This window comes from Cololabis saira, chromosome 3 (genome assembly GCF_033807715.1).
Source record: "Cololabis saira isolate AMF1-May2022 chromosome 3, fColSai1.1, whole genome shotgun sequence".
NCBI lineage: Eukaryota > Metazoa > Chordata > Actinopteri > Beloniformes > Belonidae > Cololabis > Cololabis saira.
In genome coordinates this window covers 2,663,738-2,687,945 of record NC_084589.1, presented here as the reverse complement: position 1 = coordinate 2,687,945, position 24,208 = coordinate 2,663,738, and the positions used below count along the sequence as shown (strand labels likewise).

Sequence of the window (24,208 nt, the reverse complement as noted above, 5' to 3'; positions counted from 1 at the left end):
ATTTTTTAAAAAGTTGCATATTTCATATCACTGTCTGGGGTCCAATCAGCAACTCTCCATCCGTTCTTAATCTGGAAATCACATTTTCATATGAATATCTTCCCTATAGTCTATGTATAGAGAGTGTTTGTGATAATATCCACTATTGAATTGAATTGAATTGAAATTTTATTTCGAAAATGAAACAGTAGTGAAAACAAAACAATAATCATCAATAATTAAAGCTGCAAGCAGCGATGAACGGGCCCTCGCGCGTGCAATTTTCACCAATTGAGGTCAAGGACTCAAAACTAAGTCCGATGACACCACCATGACTCTTTATGTCAAACCATTCAAAAGTTATGGCAGAAAATAGAAACTATCAAATATCGACCAATCAAAAGAAGGTGCAGGGCTAATTAATGCCAATGAAGTTCAAGTATTCAAAACCGAGTCCGATGACACCACCCACGACTCTGTATGTCAAACCATTCAAAGTTATTGCAGAAAATAGGGATTATCAAATGTGTGGCCCGTTTGTTTTGTTCCGATTCAGGGGCTAAATCGATACAGTTGTTTTGTTTTTTGTTTGTGGCGTTTGTGTTCACAAGGCAACCGTCTGTAGCGGTTCAAAGCTGTTAACAAATGCCATGAACCAACTGTTCTCTCATTGGTCAGAAATTAACGCGGAAGGAGTTTCCTCTTCCGTACCCCGGGAAAAACAACAACTCTCTTGGAGGTTGGACCACAGTTATGAGTGAGTGGTGTCGGTTGCTGTGTGGATTATGTTCTCACTGCAAACGCACCGCTCCAGGTCTGCAATGGAAGCGAGAAAAGACCTCCTCTCCTAGGAGATCTCGGCTCGCTTGTTTTGTCCCACATCCGAGCGCGATTGCTGTGTTCACATGTACCAAACGAACACTCCTTCTTTCAAGAGTCTTTCAACACTGTAACATCCGTACACCAACTGTTGTTAATGTAGAAGCAGATTCCACCTCCCCTAGTCTTGCCTGAAAGTTCCTTGCTGCGATCCGCTCAGCAAGGACGGATTATCATGACCACGGGCCCTGGACACAAACTCGCTATGGGCCCCTACCTACAATAATATCCTACGTGCACGGTGCATGCCCTCCCCAAGCACTCAGTTTGGTCTCACAATGGCGCAGAGAATCCACAATCACACCGTGTGATTGTGGATGGCGGAGTGGCAGAGCGCGGGTCTCAGTACAGAGGGGGCGGAGCATTCTCCATGGGCCCTTATGATAGTCATTTTAACGTTCAACAACACCTCATCCTACCCATCAAACAACATTTATTCTCACTTTTATTGAGCCATGCAAGCCTATAGGCCTATGCTGCAGAAAGCAGAGTAAAGTCACAAACTTGTTCAGAAGAACACACACACACACACACACACACACACACACACACACACACACACACACACACACACACACACACACACACACACACACACAGGCCTGACAGCTGTCAATCACATGGAGCTGAATACTCAGATAGTCACGGACCAGGGGTGGACTGGCCATCGGGCATACCGGGCATTTGCCCGGTGGGCCGATGGGGATGTTGGGCCGGGCTGGGCCAAAAAAAAAAAAAAAAAAAAATATATTTTTTTTTTGGGGCCCAGCCCGGCCCATCGGCCCATCGGCCCCAAGGGGCCTCGCGCTATGGGCAGTTTTATTTTATTTTTTTTGGGCCCAGCCCGGCCCAGCCCGGCCCATTGGCCCATCGGCCCATCAGCCCCAAGGGGCCTAGCGCCTCAAGGTGCCTCGCGCTATGGGCCGTTTTTTTTTTTTTTTTTTTTTTTTTTTCAAATTTTTTTTTTTTTCGTTTTTTTTTTCGTTTTTTCCCTTATAAATATCAACAGTCACGTTCCATTACAGACCTAAATCTGTACTAGTCTGTGCATATCAATAAATATATGTGCAATGATGCACGTGTCTGTTGTTCAACACAACTGATCAGACCAAGCGCAGACACAAGCTGCTCTGATCCAGACGGTGGAGTTGGAACAAACTGTCACACAATGTCGAGAGAACGAGACAGGATCAGGAAATTTCCATCAGGGGATGAAAAAAGAAAAAAAACTAAAGAAAATGGAAGAGTTTAATGTCTCTCTGAAAGGCTCGTTTGATAAATTTGTTACAAAAATCACCGATCCGACCGGGTCTCAAGCAGCCGTGGGGCCCCGCGTCGAGGCAAGAGATGAGGCAGGGGAAGGTATCCAGTATTTTGCTAATTGGAGAGTTAAAATTGCGCATATAGACACTCGATCCGACCCGAAAAACCCAAAAAATTTTGCGCGCGCTCGCTATGCTCACGCGCCCCCCCCGGCCATTCCGCACAGGGCCTCGCAAGTCTCCCAGGCAGCTCTGGCTGGAGTAGTCACAACATTAGAGCGCGTGGCTTATTATTGATATTATTATTTATACTATTTGAAGAATGATGAGTTCATATTCAATATCTTGTATATTCTATAAAACTAAATTACCAACTCCAAATTTAAGTTGCATTTTTGACAGGGACAGTGGGGTTTGGATTCCTGATTGTCACTAAATTTTAATAATGCTGTGATTAATAGTGGGTGGGTGAAATAATACATCAATCTTTTTGGAGAAATGTTTACCTACAGTGATGCCATCGCAGCAAAGACTTTGTGTACATATATTGGAAGAACCCACTGTTTGGGCAATTCATGGTCATTAGTTAGTAAAAACAGAGGCAGCGCTGCATTCCCCCTGTTTAAAATGGTCAGAAGAATTGAATTACAGATATCTGCAACACATATCCAGTCTAGCTATTAAATGTTAAAACGGCTTGCCATACAGGTTTGCTGGTCTACTCAGAAACAGTACTAAGTACATCTATAACGGGACTGGGGGGGATGGTGTAGGTTTAGGTTTATTAGACGAGAACATACACACCAACAAGACAGTGTACAAGCGGTGTCACAAGAACGTTTGTTTTCATTCATAGGCTTCATTTTCTTTCCATCAATACCTGGTGGGCCGGTCTAGGCTCAAAATGCCCGGGCCGATTTTTTGTCCCAGTCCAGCCCTGTCACGGACTGACTCAGTTCCATCTTTGATACAGCTTAAATACAAAGAAAAGAACATCACACAATCTATATAGATAGATATAGACACAGCGGTCTATAACATCATTTCTGAGCTCTAGAACAGAGAATAGACTCAACAACAACAACAACAACACAAAGCTCATTCAAATAGGCAGGTGGTCAAAGCTACCACAACATTCTGGTAAATAAATTATTTATGAAGGTTCCACTGACTCACCAATAGTAGTTGACTCTTCCATAAAACTTTGTACATGCTTAGTCCTCTTTTAAAGTTTAGCGCTCATCTCCTAAATGGCCGCAAATTTGCCGAGTCGGCAAATTGGCTAACTGTTTAAGGCTGATTTATGGTTCCGCGTTTCACCAACGCCGCGCCTACGGCGTAGGATACGCGGCGATGCGCACGTACGGTGCGCGTCGCCGCGTACCCTACGCCGTAGGCTTCGCCGTACCCTACGGCGGAGACTCTGCGTCGATTTAACGGCTCACAGCCCTGATGCGTTCAGGACAGTTGTAAAGTAAGAATTAGTCTACACTGACCGCACAATGCACATTTTATCGTAATTATAGCCTACAATTTACGATTATATATGAACGTATCACACAAAACGGGGCCCTATGAGCTTGTAAATTTATTATAATTTACACATAAAAAAAAAAAAAAATGTTTGAAAGCCGAAGGCCCCCATTGGCTCCAGGGCCCTGGGCACATGCCCACTTTGCCCATGCGGTAATCCGTCTATGCCGCTCGGAGGAGTTGAAATCCTGGCAGTCGTACAGCGCTGTCCGGGACGAGATCACTGAGCCAGGTTTCAGTGAAACAAACTAAAGTCCGTTTTTTCTGTGATGAGTAGCAGCAGGTCATCCATCTTGTTCGCTAGGGAGCAGACATTCCCCAGGTCTATAGAGGGAATACGCATGACGTCACAGATGCGACTTCACAGCGGGATACGCCCACTGAGTGTCAGAAAGACTGAGTGTCAGAAAGACTGAGTGTCAGAAAGACTGAGTGACAGAAAGACTGAGTGTCAGAAAGACTGAGTGTCAGAAAGACTGAAAGTCAGCGTAAACTTTCCGTCTGAGCAACTGGAAAACATCTAAAATGGGAAAGAGCTGTTGTGCGATCGACTGCACTCATAGATTTAGCAAGAAATCGGAGTTATCGTTTTACAGACTGCTGAAAAATAAGCTTAAGAGAGACAAATGGATCGCTGCAATTCGCAGAAACAACTGGATTCCAGACACCAAAACGTGGATTTGTGGTTCCCATTTTGTATCAGGTAATGTTGGATTTTTGGGTAGCTAACATTAAACGGTCAAATCATAAAGTTCGGTGTCCTCATCACTTTAATTTCTACAACAAATCCTGCCTTGAAGTCGGACCAAGCGTCAAGACTTTTGTAAGCCTTCAAGCTTTGCTTTGTGTATTTCCCCGGCGTAGGAATTAAGTACATATAAATATCAGGAAACTGGATTTTTGGCCAAATATTAATGTCCATGGACCACTGGTTCTTGGTAACTGTACCAAATATTAATGTCCATGGACCACTGGTTCTTGGTAACTGTACCAAATATTAATGTCCATGGACCACTGGTTCTTGGGGTAACTGTACCAAATATTAATGTCCATGGACCACTGGTTCTTGGGGTAACTGTACCAAATATTAATGTCCATGGACCACTGGTTCTTGGGGTAACTGTACGGGTCACTGTCAAGTCCAACTGTCTTTAATTTAAGCCCATAATCAGCTGTTATCCCATCTTTTCCACTAGTTGCAGCTGTTTTTACCACTCAGTGTGAGTAAGGGGGCTGGTCCAGTGGGGAAGTGACTTCAATACAGACCTTCTATTGAGTAAGGAAGCCTCTCTCCCTCAGCTTTACCAGAGCTCCCGCACGTTTTCCCCGTCTGCGTCTCCTGCGAAACCGGTAGAGAGCCACTGCTGCTCCGACCAAAATCTCCTTAAAACTGTTCAGTTCCATGAAAACCGGGTAAAAAGTTCTGGGAGAAGATGTTAAAGAGTTCTTCTCTGCTGAAGGTGACCGGTGGTGGGCAGCAGAGAACAGGAAATACACACAAAAAGCTAAAAAGTAGCAGAGAGCGAAACACCGTGGTGACCGTCTGCGGCGCCATCTTGTTTGTGGAGATTTATTGCTGCCATTAAAATTTAAAAAAAAATCAAATATCTTACTTTCAATATCTGAAATGTTTTGTGTTTTGTTTAGATTCAAATATGGCTTTAATAGATTTCTAAATGACTGCATTGGCTGTTTATTTCCCTTATTACACAGCGTCCCCAGGGGGGACGTACGGTGGCCGAGACCCGCCATTGCTGAAAATAAAAGTAACGCTGCAAACAGAAACAAACGCCGCTGCAAATAAAATAAACACTTAGCAAATAAAATAAACGCTGAAAACAAAAACAAACGCTGCTGCATATAAAAGAAATGCTGATAATATAAAGAAACCCTGCTGCAAATAAAATAAACCCTGCTGCAAATAAGATAAAAAAAAACCACGCAAATAAAAAAGCCACAACGGAAGTGAATTACCAGGGACTATTTTTTTATGATGCACCGGTGTTTTTTACGTGAGAGGAGAAGAAGACATAAAAAATTACACGTAGCAACGTTGAACACTAACCTTTTCACTTATTTTCTCGTTCGTTGTTCTTCTTATTCCTCGCTCTTCTTATTTCTTCCTTTTCACTTACGTCCTCTTCTTCTTCTTCTCCTCTCACGTAAAAAACACCGGTGCATCAGCAAAAATAGTCCCCGGTAATTCACTTCCGTTGTGGCTTTTTTATTTGTGTCGTTCTTTTTTTATTTGCAGCCATTATTTTATTTGCAGTGTTTCTTTTATTTGCAAAGCGTTTCTTTTATTTGCAAAGCGTTTCTTTTATTTGCAGCGTTTTTTTTTTTAATTGGCAGCGGCGTTTGTTTCTTTTTTACAGCGTTACTTTTATTTTCAGCAACGGCGGGTCTCGGCCACCGTAGGGATTGGGTTGTCCGACACAGTCTCAGGAACAGAACCGAGCACGTCTTCCTTTCTTTCCAATGAAGCTTCATTTAAAAAAAAATTTTTTTTTTCCTTTTTTTCTTCCATTTTCCTTTCCTTTTTAATCTCGACATTTCAACCTATCTCTCGACATTTCGACTTTTTTCTCGAAATTTTTTACTTTTTTCTCAACATTTCGACTTTTTTCTCCAAATTTTTACTTTCTTCTCAACATTTCTACTTTTTTCACGAAATTTAGACTTTTTTCTTGACATTTCGACTTTTTTCTCAAGATTGTACTTCAACATTAATCTCGACATTTCGACTTTTTTCTCGAAATTTTGACTTTTTTCTCGACATTTCGACTTTTTTCTCAAGATTGTACTTCAACATTAATCTTGATATTTCGACGTTTTTCTTGAAATTTTGACTTTTTTTCTCAACATTTCAACTTTTTTCTCAACATAGACTTTTTTTCTCTTTCTTTCCAATGAAGCTTCATTAAAAAAAAGGAGTGTAAAATAGAGGAGAGAAAGGGGGAAAGAGCAGCAGTAGTCCCAGCGTGTAGGGTTCCTTGTCACCTCCCGACATCAGCCGTTCTGCAGTCACACATGACGGATGGGAGGATCAGGAACGTTGGTTTTTTCTTCCTCTTTCAAAATCCACATATTTTTCGTGAATAGCAGGAAATGAATGGTCCGTCTCTGGGGACCCCCCCCAACTCATCCTGGAGCACACTTTTTATCATCAGGCGTTAAGCAACAGCGGGAAAATTGCTTAATTAAAACATGAATGAACAGAAGGCAGGACCCGAGACGGGCCGTTCCCCCGGAGAGAAAACCCTCGGGGGAGGAGACGGACCAGGGACTTCACGCCTACGCGACTGGCAGCTGAGTCTGAGAGGGAGGCAGGTGTTTATAAAGGTCTGCAACTTGTGCGTTGTGAGTGTTGTTGTCCTTCACACTGGAGTTGAAGATGCGCATTTTGGTGTTTATGGAGATGTTATTTGAGCTCCAGATCTTGAGCATGTTGAAGCACTCTAGCCTTGTTGGTTCTTTGAGCTGTTTATGAACAACGGTTCTGTCAGTGTCGTCTGAGGGGATCAGAGACAAGCTTCGATTTACCCGTCCGTTCTATCTCCGTCAGCCAACGGCCGCCCTTTGTACATGGTGCAGCATCCTCTGCTGGTGGCGAAGAGCATCTCTGAATGCACAACACCTGAACCTGCAGCGTGGGAGTGAGAGGGGCAGGGTAACGGCCCGGTCAGGCGGGGGAGAGATTTGTCCGTCAAGACTCCTCTCCCTGGCCCTGCCCCTTCTCAACCTTTCCCCGACCCTGCACCTAACCTGGGGCTTGCTGATTGGGCCGGAGCTTCGGGAGCTGCTAGCTGGCCTGCGGTCCCCACCCCCGGTCATCCCGCTGCTGCTTCCACCTGCCTGCTGTCCCCATCCCCGGTCATCCCGTTGCTGCTTCAACCTGCCTGCGGTCCCCACCCCCGGTCATCCCGTTGCTGCTTCCACCTGCCTGCGGTCCCCACCCCCGGTCATCCCGTTGCTGCTTCCACCTGCCTGCTGTGTGCTGTTGACGTCCCTGACCCCCCAGTCTGGCCTTCGGCAGGAGGGTCCCCCCTTATGATCCAGGTCCTGGTCCAGGTTTCTTCCCTCCTAAAGGGGAGTTTTTCTTGCCACTGTTTGGCTTAAGGCTTTTCTCCCACTAGGGGAGTTTTTACCTGCCATTGTTTATGTAATAATTGCTCGGGGGTTTATGTTCTGGGTCTCTGGAAAGCGTCTGGGGACAACTTTTGTTGTATTGACGCTATATAAATAAGATTGAATTAAATTGAATCTCTGTGCAGCTGATACAACATGCTGATCTTTTCCTTGAGTGTGCTGCTTGAAAGGCATTTTATGGGCTCAGGAGCTTTGGCTGAAGATCATAACGGATACAGAGCCGTGGTCGGGGTCACAGCGGAAAAGAGTGCATTTTATGATAATCAAATGGACGTGAAGAAACTTATAATATACTCACAAATGTATTTTGCATTTCGACTATGAGAATGAATGAATGCAAATAAAAATTATTGAATGAATCCAGGTCTATAATCAATATTAAACAATAAAGCTCATGACAGAAGACTACTACTCTTATTGCTTTAAACTAACAGTAAAAGATAAATAGCAGTTGTGCCAACATGCATGGTTTTCAAAATGAAATTTTGATTCAGAGCACACCTGATCTCCGGCCGGAGTCTTCACCTGACAGCTGAAGCTGACGATGTCCAGCACGGCAATTAGACGAGGACCACTTGGCAGGAATTACCATAAGACTGACGGAGCTGCTGTAACAGCGCTTTAATGAAGTCGTCCAGCTCCGTCTTGGAGGGACCGGCGCTTTCAAACTTGACATGTGTCCAGCGTGAGACGAGTATCTGTCCTCTCTTGCAGAAGCAAATGATAACAGAGCTCAGAGGTATTTTAATTAACTTGGCGTCCACAGTGCTCCTGAATCACCGCAAAGTTGACTAACTCCTCTTGTAGCCTCAATTAACTGAAGATCTCCAGGACGGAGGGGCATTTTCTGCGTAATGGAACAAAACCGTCTCCACTAACGAAATCTTGTTTAGGCCCACCAAAATCCTATGACCGGCGCTGACTGTATAATTTTTAACTTAAAGATTTATTAAATCGTAGACAGCAGAAGCGTCTTGTCTGAGACTATCTAGGGAAAAGTAATTGAGAAAAAAACATGATTTTATTACGTATTCTGTCTTGTGTTGTGCACACTTCATGCATACATTGCAGTTAACCATAGAGGAAGGGTTCTTTCTTCCTTTTTGTGCGTAACATGAAGTTATTTATTTGGGTAACACCAGTACTGGAGTTGAGGGGGGATGAGGGGGGATGAGGGGTGATGGCATCCCCCCTGAAATAAAAACAGTCCAAATCATCCCCCCTGAAATAAAAACGGTCCAAATCATCCCCCCTGTAAAACTACCATCCCTCCTTTCCATCCCTTATGTCATTTCATCAATGAATGTGGTTTTACTGCTATTTCAACATTTAGACTCATCACCGGAAAAATAACACCAGAAAAATAACTTATTTGACAATTTTCACCTGTTTCAAGTAAATTTTCACTTGAAATAAGTAGAAAAATCTGCCAGTTGGACAAGATTTATCTTCTTATTACAAGCAAAAAAATCTTGTTCCACTGGCAGATTTTTCTACTTATTTCAAGTGAAAATCTACTGGAAACAGGTTAAAATTATTGATTTTTCCAGTGATGAGTCTTGTTTTAAGATGATTTTTTTTTACACAACTCGAGTACTGGGTAACACTGAGGTCGCTGCTATTCAGTTCAGTAAATGCAACCTGCCAGAAAAGTTGGTGGATAATGATTTTAAAAAGTCAATTTTAGAGTTGACCAAAGTAATTATTTTTCTTTGATTGAGAAGAACCGACCGACACTTCAGCTTCCCTTTTCAGAAGAGACACAAAAGACAAAGAAAGACAAAGACAGGAGTCAAATCCGGAACCTTTTCCACTGTGAGGGAACAGCGCCAACCACTCAACTGAAGTGAAATAACTTAAACATTTTTGTAACCTTAGGTGTGACCTTCATCCCTCTGCAGAGGAGTGAGGAGTGAGGGCTCTGAGCTCTCGGGTTACAGACACTCCTGAAACCAAAGAGGTTCAGCTTCGTATTACTTTACCCAAACAGCGAGCATCGATCCTCATCAAGTTCATCTCCCCTCAGCCCATCCCAGCACTCAGCCCTCGTCAGCCTCCTCAGTCTTCTAGATTCCTCTTTCCCTCTCTCTCCCTCGGTCTCCCTCTCTCTCAGCTCTGTATCTATCTTCTTCTTCCATCTCTCTCCACCATCACCCGTGAACTGCCTGACTCTAGGACCTATTTCTACACTGAATCTAATTCATCTCCCCAGTCCCTCTTTATCTTCCTCCACCAATTTAATCCATGCAGTCACCCATCCAACCCAAACATTCAAAGACAGTTGGGTTTTTCCATCTGAGCTGTTAACAGTATTGTCTGTGTGGGTTGGACAGTAAAGCTATAATGTGTCCTTCTTGTTTATATCTTCATAAAGCAACAGTTGATGGTTATTTTTTTTTTCTTTTTTTTTTCACACCTTAAGGCATAAACAGCCCACACCTTGCTGTTGAGCACCATACGCAGGATTACGTAAGTGTCATAACTGGTGAAGAGACCGGGGGAGGATATGGCAAGAGATAGCCGACAACATTTCTCTGGCGTGGCGTCAGCCCACTATCAGTCTGGGATGGAGAGCATGGCAAGGCTCTGGTGGGGCTTAGATACGAGGGAGGAAGATAGGGCTGGGTATTCTTAAGAACCTTTAGGATTCGATTTGATATTGTTATGTTTTCGATCAGGAATTGTCGTTTGAACCATATGTTAATCAGGTTTGTAAAATAGCCTTTTTCCATCTCCGTAATATTGCAAAGATTAGGAAAATCCTCTCGCAGAGTGATGCAGAAAAACTAGTTCATGCGTTTGTATTTTCTAGACTAGATAACTGTAATGTGTTATTAGCAAGATGTCCAAGTAATTTGCTGAATAGGCTCCAGCTGATTTTCAATTCAATTCAATTTTATTTATATAGCGTCTAATACAACAGAGTTGTCTCTAGACGCTTTCCAGAGACCCATACCCAGAACATGACCCCCGAGCAGTTATTACATAAACAACCCTAGTGGGAGAAAAACCTTAAGCCAAACAATGGCAAGGAAAAACTCCCCTTTAGGAGGAAGAAACCTTAAGCAGGACCAGGCTCATAAGGGGGGACCCTCCTGCCGAGGGCCAGACTGGTGGGTCAGGGACGGCAACAGCACAGCAGGCAGGTGGAAGCAGCAACGGGATGACCAGGGGTGGGGACCGCAGGCCAGCACGCAGCTCCCGAAGCTCCGGCCCAATCAGCAAGTCCCAGGTTGGGGTGCAGGGTCAGGGAAAGACTTGTGCTCCGTAATGCAAGCTACAAGCCACCCACGACCACCTGCAGAGAGAGAAAAGGGAGGAGAAGGGGGGCCAGCAACGGGATGACCAGGGGTGGGCCCCGCAGGCCAGCACGCAGCTCCCGAAGCTCCGGCCCAATCAGCAAGTCCCAGGTTGGGGTGCAGGGTCAGGGAAAGACTTGTGCTCCGTAATGCAAGCTACAAGCCACCCACGACCACCTGCAGGTTCCGGTGTCCGGCAAAGGATGCTGCAACATGGACAAAAGAGAGAAAAGGGAGGAGAAGGGGGGGCCAGCACAAGAAACTACAGGAGCGACTCTGACACACTAAAGTTTACACTACCTAGAGATTTACCAACACCAGCTAGAGGTTTTCCTAAACACTAACTATAGGCTTTACTAAACAGAAATGTTTTAAGTTTAGTTTTAAAGGTGGAGGTGGTGTCAGCCCCCTTAACCCAGATTGGAAGTTGGTTCCATAGTAGTGGCGCCTGATAGCAGAACGCCCGCCCTCCAAATCTACATTTAGATACTCTAGGAACTACAAGTAAACCTGCACTCTGAGAACGGAGAGCTCTGACAGGAACATAAGGCACTATCAGGTCTTGCAAATAATGCGGAGCTAAGCCGTTTTGGGCTTTATACGCAAGTAATACAATTTTAAATTGGATTCTGAATTTTACGGGTAACCAATGGAGCGACGCTAACACTGGAGAGACGTGGTCTCTCCTGCTAATTCCTGTCAGTACTCGTGCTGCTGCATTTTGGATCAGCTGGAGCCTATTCAGCAAATTACTTGGACATCCTGCTAACAACACATTACAGTAATCTAGTCTAGAAGATACAAACGCATGAACTAGTTTTTCTGCATCACTCTGTGAGAGGATTTTCCTAATCTTTGCAATATTACGGAGATGGAAAAAGGCTATTTTACAAACCTGATTGACATATGGTTTAAACGACAAATCCTGATCGAAAATAACACCAAGATTTCTCACAGTTGCACTGGAAGCCATCGCAACACCATCTAATCCCTTCCTAAGATGCTCTGGACCAAGAATGATAACCTCTGTTTTATCTGAATTTAGAAGCAGGAAATTTCTGGACATCCAGTCCTTGATGTCCCTAAGACATGCCTGAAGTTTAACTAACGGTTCTGTTTCATCCGGCTTCATAGACAAATAGAGCTGCGTATCATCAGCATAACAATGAAAGTGTATGCCGTGATTCTGGATTATACTTCCCAACGGCTGCATGTATAAACTGAACAAGATTGGCCCTAGCACTGAACCCTGCGGAACACCATAACAGACCCTTGACTGTTCTGAAGAAACCTCATGTACATGAACAAACTGGAACCTGTCAGATAGGTATGATTTAAACCAACATAGAGCTGTCCCTTTAATCCCAACAACATGCTCTAACCTGTGCAGTAAAATGCCATGATCTATAGTGTCAAAAGCAGCACTGAGGTCCAATAGAACCAGTATGGACACTAATCCCTTATCTGAGGCCATAAGGAGGTCATTCGTGACTCGAACAAGTGCTGTCTCTGTGCTATGATGCATTCTGAACCCTGACTGAAAGACTTCAAACAGATCATTTCTATACAAATAGTCACATAACTGGCTTGAAACTGCCTTTTCCAGAATTTTAGACACAAATGGAAGGTTGGAAATTGGTCTATAATTAGCTAAGGTGTCTGGGTCAAGAGAAGGTTTTTTAAGTAAAGGTTTAATTACTGCGACTTTGAAAACCTGTGGTACATATCCTAAACTTAGGGATAGGTTAATTTGGTCCAGTATTGTCGTACCAATAAGAGAAAAAATATGTTTGAATAGTCGAGTCGGGATGGGGTCTAACATACATGTGGTTGACTTAGCTCTATTAACGAGTGAAGTCAGCTCAGGGAGGTCTATAGGATCAAAACAGTCTAGAGACAAGTCAGAGCCTAGGGAAGTCGCTAAAGCTGAAGAAACACCTACAACCGGCTGGTTGATTTCTTCTCTAATTCTCGCGATTTTACTGTTGAAGAAGCTCATAAAGTCCTCACTACTGAGAGCTGCAGGAATGCACGGCTCAACAGAGTTGTGACTCTTTGTCAGCCTGGCTACAGTGCTGAACAGAAAACGTGGGTTACTTTTGTTATCCTCTATCAACGTTGAATAATAAGCTGTTCTGGCTTTGCGAATGGCTTTTTTATATACTATTAGAATATCTTTCCATTCACGATGAGAGTCTACAGACCTACAAGAGTACCACTTCCTTTCCATTTTACGCACGTTTTGTTTCAACATGCGGATATCTGAATTATACCAGGGAGTTAAGCTCCTGTGGCTAGAAACCCTCCTTTTCAAAGGAGCAACATCATCTAAAGCTGAATGCAACAAATCAGCAGTGTTACTAGCAAGGAAATCAACATCTGCAGAGGTAGATGTTGATGTTGTCCATCTCCGTAATATTGCAAAGATTAGGAAAATCCTCTCACAGAGTGATGCAGAAAAACTAGTTCATGCGTTTGTATCTTCTAGACTAGATTACTGTAATGTGTTGTTAGCAGGATGTCCAAGTAATTTGCTGAATAGGCTCCAGCTGATCCAAAATGCAGCAGCACGAGTACTGACAGGAATTAGCAGGAGAGACCACGTCTCTCCAGTATTAGCGTCGCTCCATTGGTTACCCGTAAAATTCAGAATCCAATTTAAAATTTTATTACTTGCGTATAAAGCCCAAAACGGCTTAGCTCCGCATTATTTGCAAGACCTGATAGTGCCTTATGTTCCTGTCAGAGCTCTCCGTTCTCAGAGTGCAGGTTTACTTGTAGTTCCTAGAGTATCTAAATGTAGATTTGGAGGGCGGGCGTTCTGCTATCAGGCGCCACTACTATGGAACCAACTTCCAATCTGGGTTAAGGGGGCTGACACCACCTCCACCTTTAAAACTAAACTTAAAACATTTCTGTTTAGTAAAGCCTATAGTTAGTGTTTAGTAAACCTCTAGCTGGTGTTGGTAAATCTCTAGGTAGTGTAAACTTTAGTGTGTCAGAGTCGCTCCTGTGGTTTCTTGTGCTGGCCCCCCCCTTCTCCTCCCTTTTCTCTCTTTTGTCCATGTTGCAGCATCCTTTGCCGGACACCGGAACCTGCAGGTGGTCGTGGGTGGCTTGTAGCTTGCATTACGGAGCACAAGTCTTTCCCCGACCCTGCACCCCAACCTGGGACTTGCTGATTGGGCCGGAGCTTCGGGAGCTGCGTGCTGGCCTGCGGTCCCCACCCCTGGTCATCCCGTTGCTGCCCCCCCCTTCTCCTCCCTTTTCTCTCTTTTGTCCTGCAGGTGGCCATGGGTGGCTTGTAGCTTGCATTACGGAGCACAAGTCTTTTCCTGACCCTGCACCCCAACCTGGGACTTGCTGATTGGGCCGGAGCTTCGGGAGCTGTGTGCTGGCCTGCGGTCCCCACCCGGTCATCCCGTTGCTGCTTCCACCTGCCTGCTGTGCTGTTGCCGTCCCTGACCCACCAGTCTGGCCCTCGGCAGGAGGGTCCCCCCTGATGAGCCTGGTCCTGCTCAAGGTTTCTTCCCTCCTAAAGGGGAGTTTTTCCTTGCCACTGTTTGGCTTAAGGTTTTTCTCCCACTAGGGGAGTTTTTACCTGCCATTGTTTATGTAATAACTGCTCGGGGGTCATGTTCTGGGTATGGGTCTCTGTAAAGCGTCTAGAGACAACTCTGTTGTATTAGACGCTATATAAATAAAATTGAATTGAATTGAATTGAATAGAACCCAGGTCACTGGCCTCGACTACATCACTATTTCGCACTGTCGTAAGATAAGCAATGGCCTTCCTAAATTTAACAATAACTTCATCAGACAAACATCTGCTAAAATAATACCTCCTATTTTGCACTTCAACATCAACAAAATTAAATTCAAACGTTATTAAGTAATGGTCGGATAAAAGGGAGTTTACAGGTGACACCAACAGACCATCAGTTTCAACACCGTAGGTGAGAACGAGATCGAGAGTATGATTAAAACAGTGCGTCGGTTTATCCACTTTTTGTGAGATACCCATTGATTCTAGAAGAGAATCGAAGGCTAATTTAAGATTATCGCTTTCAACATCCATATGAATGTTAAAATCACCCACTATGATGAATTTATCTGTGCTGATCAATAATCCAGAAAGGAAATCTGAAAATTCAGACAAAAACTCCAGATACGCACCAGCAGGGGGCCGGTACACTACCACTAACACAACTGGCTTCTCTGATTTCCGGCTCGGAAATTTCAGACCAAGCATGAGGCTTTCAAATGTATTATAGTTGCACTTAGGTTCAATTTTTGTTTGGAGACCGGAGTTATAAATTGCTGCGACTCCTCCGCCTCGGCCCGTGCTTCTAGGAATGTGATGATTAAAGTAGCCGGGCGGAGTTGATTCATTCAAACTAACATACTCTTCCTCCTGTAACCATGTTTCTGTTAAGCAGAAAATATCACTCCTGCTCTCTGTAATTATATCATTTACTAACAGAGACTTAGAGCTTAATGATCGTATATTTAGTAGTCCGCATCTAATTTTTCGGTCTGTAATTGGTACCAAATGTACATTGGTTTTAATTTTTACAAGGTTATCTTGGTTAACGCCTCTATAACGCTGCACCTGGTGAACTTTTGGAGGGCGGGGAACTGCAACCACTTCTATTTTGCTAGGCACCTGGCCAGAGTCGCCAATATCATGTAATCCTACAGTTTTAGAGTCGCTAATTACATAATGCAATCCTACAGTTTTGTTGGCAGGCGTTGGTCCTTGAGAAGCAACAGATGTGTCGCTGAGTGGGGAAAAACGGTTAGACACATGAAGCGGGTGGTGGTGTTCTGTGAGCCCTTTAAGACTACCCTTCCTCCGAACCGTCACCCAGCTGCCCTGCCTGGCCGGCTGCCGGGGAGCTGCAGGGGAGCGGTTACGCTCAGCTGCTACGGGCCGGTCCGCAGAGGATTCTATCGGACTATGGTCTAGTTGGCCAAACCGGACCTCTAACTGACTAAGCCTCGCCTCCAGCCCTGTTAAACTACAGCTCTGCATCCTGGCCTGGACCCTGCATTGTCAGGGGGAGTGTCTAATAACATTGGCCAGATTTCTAGACATAAGAGCTGCACCATCCCGGGTGGGATGAATGCCGTCCCTTCTAATCAGACCGGGCTTTCCCCAGAATGTCTCCCAGTTGTCAATAAAGTCCACGTCGTTTTCTGAACACCACTGAGACAACCAGCGGCGGAGCGAGAGCATGCGACTAAACATGTCATCGCTGGTCAGATTGGGGAGGGGGCCAGAAAAACCTACGGAGTCCGACATGGTTTTGGCGTAGTTACACACCAAGACAATATTCATTCTGGTTACTTCCGACTGGCGAAGACGGGAGTCATTAGCTCCGACATTGATGATAACTTTACCATATTTACGATTACCCTTTGCCAGTAGCTTCAAATTTGCTTCTATGTCGCCCGCTCTGGCCCCCGGAATACACCTAACTAAGGTCTCTGGAGTCGGCTTCACATGTCTCACAATAGAGTCTCCAATCACCAGGGTCTGTTTCTCAACAGATGTGTCACTGAGTGGGGAAAAACGGTTAGACACATGAAGCGGGTGGTGGTGTTCTGTGAGCCCTTTAAGACTACCCTTCCTCCGAACCGTCACCCAGCTGCCCTGCCTGGCCGGCTGCCGGGGAGCTGCAGGGGAGCGGCTACGCTCAGCTGCTACGGGCCGGTCCGCAGAGGATTCTATCGGACTATGGTTTAGTTGGCCGAACCGGACCTCTAACTGACTGAGCCTCGCCTCCAGCCCTGCAAATAAGCTACACTTTAAGCACTTACCGTCTTCACTAAAGGAGGCGGAGGAATAACTAAACATTTCACACACTGAGCAGGAAAGAGGTGAAGCGGTGGGAGCCGGAGCGGCCATGCTAAGATGCTAACGGAGGCTAACGGACAGAAAATGTATCGGTGATTGGTGACACTTGATTCCGCTCTATTCCCGAAAGCTTCCCTGAGGCCGATCGAGTGTCTTCCTGGACCAAAAGGGAATTAATACACCACCAACATTACAAGGTCAGGGCACTCGCTTCCATCACAGGAAACCTTAAACCCTCACTTTCTCCTCCCCGCAGCCAAAAATGCTCCACGACCTCCTGCATTAATGTCACACAGCTGTCATCACTTTACACGTTATACACACCAGCGGGACACAAGCATACGATCGCATTTCCCAAGAATGTGGGGAAGTGACAGACACCCACATACACCTACATACAAACAATATTTTCCCATTTCATTAAGAATATTATTTAATCTGAATTTGGTGGAAACATGTCTCACAAAAGTTGGGACACAAGCTAGGAACTTGCGTTTTTCAGCAAGACAAAGCGGAACCACGTACCGCATCCACGACGAATCACAATCAGAATCAGAACCAGAACCAGAACCGGAAGATAAGAAAAAAAACGGGTTTGTAGTAGAAGAGTCCAGACGCTGGGCTGGGAGTCCAGACCAGCGTCTTATACCACACTGATATATAGGGGTGGGTTAAAAATATGGATAATATCCTACATGTGTAGGAACGATTATCGATACATAAATCCAAGTATCAATTTAAAAAAAAAAAAAAAAAAAATATATATATATATATATATATATATATATATATATATATATATATATATATATATATATATATATATATATATATATATATATTAGGGCTGGGACTTGATTAAAAAAATTTATCAAATTAATTACAGGCTTTGTAATTAATTACAATGAGATTTCGGTTTTTTGTTTGTTTCAAATGGATTTTTGTATACGAGTGAATGATTGACTAGTGAAAACATATGTTCAATTTATGAAACAGTTTATTTTTATCAAGGTGCTGCTTCACCAAGAACAAATCACTGCAATTTGCTATAAAGTGCAGTAAATTAAATATATGCAGTATGCACATTGAATGAGACAGGTAGCCTTTAGTCAAGGACCTTCTGTAAACACTTAAATATAACAAAAAACTTTCAACTGTTTCAAGTTCATTCCAGAACATGGAAACACATTAGAAAACAGAGCACGCTTCCATCCATCCGTTTTTAAAACAAAATTTCCATCCACGGGACCAACAAGACCCTTTTCATCTGCAACTTCATTCATCTTTAACGTGTGTGGGAACAACTTAGCTTGTGTTATGACGACGGCCGCACTTCACTGTAACTCTAATGCACGTTGGTTGCAGAACCCATAGATATATGTATATATATATATATATATATATATATATATATATATATATATATATATATATATATATATATATATATATATATATATATATATATGTATGTATATATATATATATATATATATATATATATATATATATATATATATATATATATATATATATATATATATATATATATATAAATCTATGGCAGAACCTTGAGAGAGAGAGTTGTGAAACACTTTGATCTCGCCACGGAGCTTACAATGGGAGTCCACGTAATTGTTATAACTCTCTCGGTGCGTCCGAAATGCCATACTAAAAAGTATATACTAAAAAGTACACTTTTAAGTAAATATCAGTAAATATCAGTAAATATCATTAGGGTGGAAGTATGTGATTTCGGACGCAGCCTCTCTCTCAGGGGTCTGGTTGTTGGTGCACCGTCCGTGTGAAAGTCGTCCCGTGAGAAACGTTCTGAGGGGAAAAAACGAATGCAATTAAAATGCGCTATTTTTCCTGTAATTAATTAATCGAAATTAACGCGCTAAAGTCCCAGCCTTAAAGGAGCTTGAGGCGGGATTGTGGCAAGATTTATGAAAAAAATCTGTATACATTTTAAGTTTTCTAGTAATAATGCCAGATGAAGCGTTCCAAACCCAAAAGAATGTTTCCTCTAGTGTATCTCTCCTTTGCCTTGAACAGGCTGTGTGCTGCAAAATGTGCTGCAATTCGGTCCCAAATTTCCCGCGCTGTCCTGTGGATGTGACGTCACATGACGTTGCATGCACGTTCTCCCCGTTCTCCCGTGCCGGCTTCACTGTTGGCTGCAGTACCCCCAACGGCCGTCGTGGTGAAGGGTGGCGCTAGAGAGTCTCATTTCTTAAAAGGAGCCTCAAGCTCCTTTAATATATACATATATATATTTTTTTTTAATGCCGATTTTTTCCCCATTTTATCACCCAGTGCTCCTACCTAAGTGACAGTCCTGGGCATTGCTCCCTCTACCAACCCCAGGAGACCCTACACTGAGCTCAGGTCTCCTCCTACCTTGAGGAATAAGCAGGCCGCTTCTGTTCACCCGTCAGGGTGGGGCGCCACCGTGATTTCTGTAATTCACCTGAAAGCATCCTCAACACTCATTCTGATCTTTGAATAGTAGACAAAACAGGAATCCGTCAACGTTGCTCACCGACCCTTAAACGTTTCTCCATTCACAGAGAAGCAGAAGATGAGGCTGTGCAGCTCGCACACACGATGTATGTCACTCCTTTAAAACGGTTCAGAGTTCAGCAAGTGTAAGAGGGCTTTACTCACCGCTCAACTCCACTTCCTTACGACTCTCTTTGACGCCAGGTAAACAGTTTTCGAGGTAAACTCCGTTGTGATAACAGCCGTCGCCCGGACTGAGCTGCGGCGGCGGATCCCAGCACAAACACGGCGTCTGCATGATGCCGCAGGGCCGGCTGGACGTGCTGGACGCCAGGCAATCCTCCTGCCACTGGCACAGCATCTGACAGGCCGCCATGCTGGGGTTGCGCTTCCCCACCACCAGGTACTCTGTTCTGAAGTGGCCGTCGCCGCCGGCGATGGAGGCGCCGGGCCGGGGAGGACCCTTCCTCATTTGCAGGAACTGCTTCCCGGCCTCCAGGAAAGCCACCGGGGTGGAGGCGTCGCACAGCCGCACCACCTCGTCAAAGCCCTCCATGCCCAGGTAGGAGCGCGTGGTCTCCAGGAAGGAGACGTACTGGAAGGTGCGCAGCTGCGACGGCACGCAGCCCTCGGTGGGTTTGGTCACCTTGATGAAGATGGTGTAGCGTCGCGGATCCGGGTTCTGCAGAGTCCAGGAACAAGGCACAGTGGGGAACACCGCCGAAGACAGGAAGAAGCCGAAGAAGCGGCTTTGGACTAAAGTGAAGCAGGAATCCGACTCGGGGCCGGAGGGGTTTCCGTGGCACCAGCTCCCCGTGAGCAGGAGGGGGGCGAAGTAGAAGAGCAGCTTCGCCGCAAAAGGCCGTCCGGCAGGGCCAGGGAGGAGGAACATGGTGGTCATGACTGGTCTCTGGCTTCAGTCGTCCAGCCGTGGGCAAAATAAAGGGGGTGGGAGGTAGGGATGGGGGGACGGGGGGGTGAGGAGGGCGGGGGGGGGGGGATTGGTTCCTCTCAAATATCCAGTGATAGGCCCATGACGGTGCGATTCACCAGAACCTGTGAAATGGAAAAGACCAGATAAGGATTAGACTTTGTATCTGATCAGACAGAGGAAGAGGATTACACTGATTCAGTTTATCTGCACAGTGAGAAATCTCCATCAGCCACTCTTGTTTGTGAAAGCAGAACAAGTGCAGAGAAGTGCAAATACTTCATTACCTTACTTAAGTAGAAATTTTGGTTATCTATACTTCACTGGAGTAATTATTTTTCAGATGACGTTTTACTTTTAATCCTTACATTTTCACGCAATTATCTATACTTTTTACTCCTTACATTTTAAAAACAGCCTTGTTACTCTCAGTGGCGAAACAACTCAGCACCGGGCCCCGATGCAAGATCATTAAACAGGGCCCTGCCCATCACAATGCAAAACAGACACGCTGTGATTGACGCAATCTCTCAGCAGATGCATCACCATTCAAATGACAACGGGCACTACTGACAGCTTTAACTCTTAACACAACCACAGCGCAGATAGATATGTTTAAAAAAAAATCCCATAGCACATATAACCAACAGCATAACGCACACAGTCCAACGGTGTGCGACAGAACACCGGCAGTGCCAACAGCTGAGAATAAACCCACACAGCGCACAGATTGAAATTTGGTGGCACGGCGGCACACCACAAATGAAAACATCATAAACACGCATAAACACAAACAAACTAGTGATACACTATCACTATAACAAATATTAATAATAATGGGTCATTACTTACAATTACAGTTTGACTTTCCGGGCCTTCCGCTGGGCAAAGTCATTAATTAATTCCTGACAACAGTTCAACTCTCAAGCCTGAATTATGGTTCCGCGTTAAATCGACGCCGTAGGGTACGGCGTAGGGTACGGTCAGGGCTGGACTGGACAAAAAATCGGCCCGGGCATTTTGAGCCTAGACCGGCCCACCAGGTATTGATGGAAAGAAAATGAAGCCTATGAATGAAAACAAACGTTCTTGTGACACCGCTTGTACACTGTCTTGTTGGTGTGTATGTTCTTGTCTAATAAACCTAAACCTACACCATCCCCCCCAGTCCCCTTATAGATGTACTTAGTACTGTTTCTGAGTAGACCAGCAAACTTGTATGGCAAGCCGTTTTAACATTTAATAGCTAGACTGGATATGTGTTGCAGATATCTGTAATTCAATTCTTCCTAGTCAAAAAGAACATTTCAGATATCTACAATGATATATTAACCCATTTTAAACAGGGGGAACGCATTCTGACAGCGTGAAATACTGCTGTCAGAATGCGTTCCCCCTCTGTTTATCATGAAGGGATGCTCACACATCTTTCAAATTCATACTGCTGACTTCTTTCACCACCACAGATAAGTCCTGTGATTTTCAGGCTGATATCATCATATTTGACCATTTTAAACAGGGGGAATGCAGCGCTGTCTCTGTTTTTACTAACTAATGACCATGAATTGCCTAAACAGTGGGTTCTTCCAATATATGTATATATACAGAAAGTCTTTGCTGCGATGGCATCACTGTAGGTAAACATTTCTCCAAAAAGATTGATGTATTATTTCACCCACCCACTATTAATCACAGCATTATTAAAATTTAGTGACAATCAGGAATCCAAACACCACTGTCCCTGTCAAAAAAGCAACTTAAATTTGGAGTTGCTAATTTAGTTTTATAGAATATATAAGATATTGAATATGAACTAATCATTCTTCAAATAGTATAAATAATAATATCAATAATAAGCCACGCGCTCTAATGTTGTGACTACTCCAGCCAGAGCTACCTGGGAGACTTGCAAGGCCCTGTGCGTAATGGCCGGGGGGGGCCCCAAAATTTTTTGGGTTTTTTGGGTCGGATCGGGTGTCTATATGCGCAATTTTAACTCTCCAATTAGCAAAATACTGGATAACTTCCCCTGCCTCATCATCATTTGGCTTGCCTCGACGCGGGGCCCCACGGCTGCTTGAGACCCGGTTGGATCGGTGATTTTTGTAACAAATTTATCAAACGAGCCTTTCAGAGAGGCATTAAACTCTTCCATTTTCTTTCGTTTTTTTTCTTTTTTCATCCCCTGATGGAAATTTCCTGATTCTGTCTCGTTCTCTCGACATTGTGTGACAGTTTGTTCCACACTCCACCCGTCTGGATCAGAGCAGCTTGTGTCTGCGCTTGGTCTGACGCAGTTGTATTGAACAACAGACACGCGCATCATTGCACATATATTTATTGATATGCACAGACTAGTACACATTTAGGTCTGTAATGGACGTGACTGTTGATATTTATAAGGGAAAAAACGAAAAAAATTTGAAAAAAAAACAAATTTGAAAAAAAAATTCGGGCCGGCCGATGGTGATTTTGGGCCGGCCCGGGCAAAAAAAAAAAAAAAGAAAACATTTTTTTTTTTTTTTTTTTTTTTTTTTTTGGCCGGCCCGGCCCAAAATCACCATCGGCCCACCGGGCAAATGCCCGGTATGCCCGATGGCCAGTCCACCCCTGGGTACGGTGTAGGGTACGCGGCGACGCGCGCCGTACGGTGTGCGTCGCCGCGTACCCTACGCCGTAATCTGCGTTGGTGTAACGCGGACCATAAATCAGCCTTAACTCCTTTCCTCTCCTCACTCGCCAACTCTTACTCTACGCAAATATGGGTTACACATGCGCACTACACCGGCATCATCCGAGATCATCTATAAATTATTTTTTTTATTTAAACTAGATATATCTTTATAACCAGCCCATAACATTGATGTAAACACAAAAAAAAAAGTCGAAGCCCGTACGTCCCCAGGTCCTGAGCGTGCGGGCCCTGGACACGTGCGGGCCCCTATGCAGTCGCATTGTCTGCATATATGGTAGTTTCGCCACTCGTTACTCTATTTCATTTGGGCCTTTAAATAAAAACTATCCAGTTAAATTGCTCCATCCGGATAGAGTGAATTTGGTTGTGGTTGTTTCAGATGTTCTTGTCCAGTTTTGTTCTTACATCCGTTCCCTCAGATTCCTGCAACTAAACTTGGATGTACATTCCAATAAAGGTTAGGATAAATGATAACATGCCTCTGAAGTTTGACTTTTTGCACCATTACAATACTGATAGGCAACTAGTCATCATATCTGCTGCTCTCTGAAACACATGTTAATGCTCAATAGTACACATATATGCTTCTTTAATATATTTACATTATACTAAGATGCATTAATTTTCAATGGCTTTTGTCCTTAATGGCTTTTTTCCCCCTTACATTACTTTTACTTTTATACTTTAAGTAGTTTTGAAACCAGTACTTTTATACTTTTACTTGAGTAAAAAACTTGAGTTGATACTTCAACTTCTACAGGAGTATTTTTAAACTCTAGTATCTATACTTCTACCTGAGTAATGAATGTGAATACTGAAGACACCTCTGACTCTTGCTCTGGAGAGTGACCGCAAGTCACGCAGAAGAGATGGCAGCAAGGAGACGGCACTTTGGTTAACTTCTTCTTCATTATGCGAGTTCAGATTGGTCTCCTCCTCAGAGTCAACTGCTTTCCTCGCACGTCTGCTCCCATATTTCATCTGCCAGCACATTCATTTTCCCAATTAAGGGTCTATTAATTACAAAAAAGGACACACCTGCAGTCATTCATTACTCCACTTAGTCCAGGAGATACCAGAAAGTGGTGCCTTGGCTAATTGCTCTCTCTGTTTTAG

The 24,208-nt window shown here is 44.1% G+C and overlaps 1 protein-coding gene across 5 annotated transcripts in view; it reads right to left on the bottom strand.

Moving 5' to 3' along the window:
• adgrb1a (adhesion G protein-coupled receptor B1a) overlaps positions 1 to 24,208 on the bottom strand; it is a 316,728-nt gene that overhangs the window by 225,331 nt on the left and 67,189 nt on the right. For all 5 annotated transcript variants that reach the window (XM_061715322.1, XM_061715330.1, XM_061715326.1 and 2 more), the window contains exon 2: positions 19,632 to 20,522. In XM_061715322.1, the coding sequence (XP_061571306.1) occupies positions 19,632 to 20,367 (736 nt within the window). In that variant the 5' untranslated portion in view covers positions 20,368 to 20,522. The remainder of the gene's footprint in view (positions 1 to 19,631; positions 20,523 to 24,208) is intronic.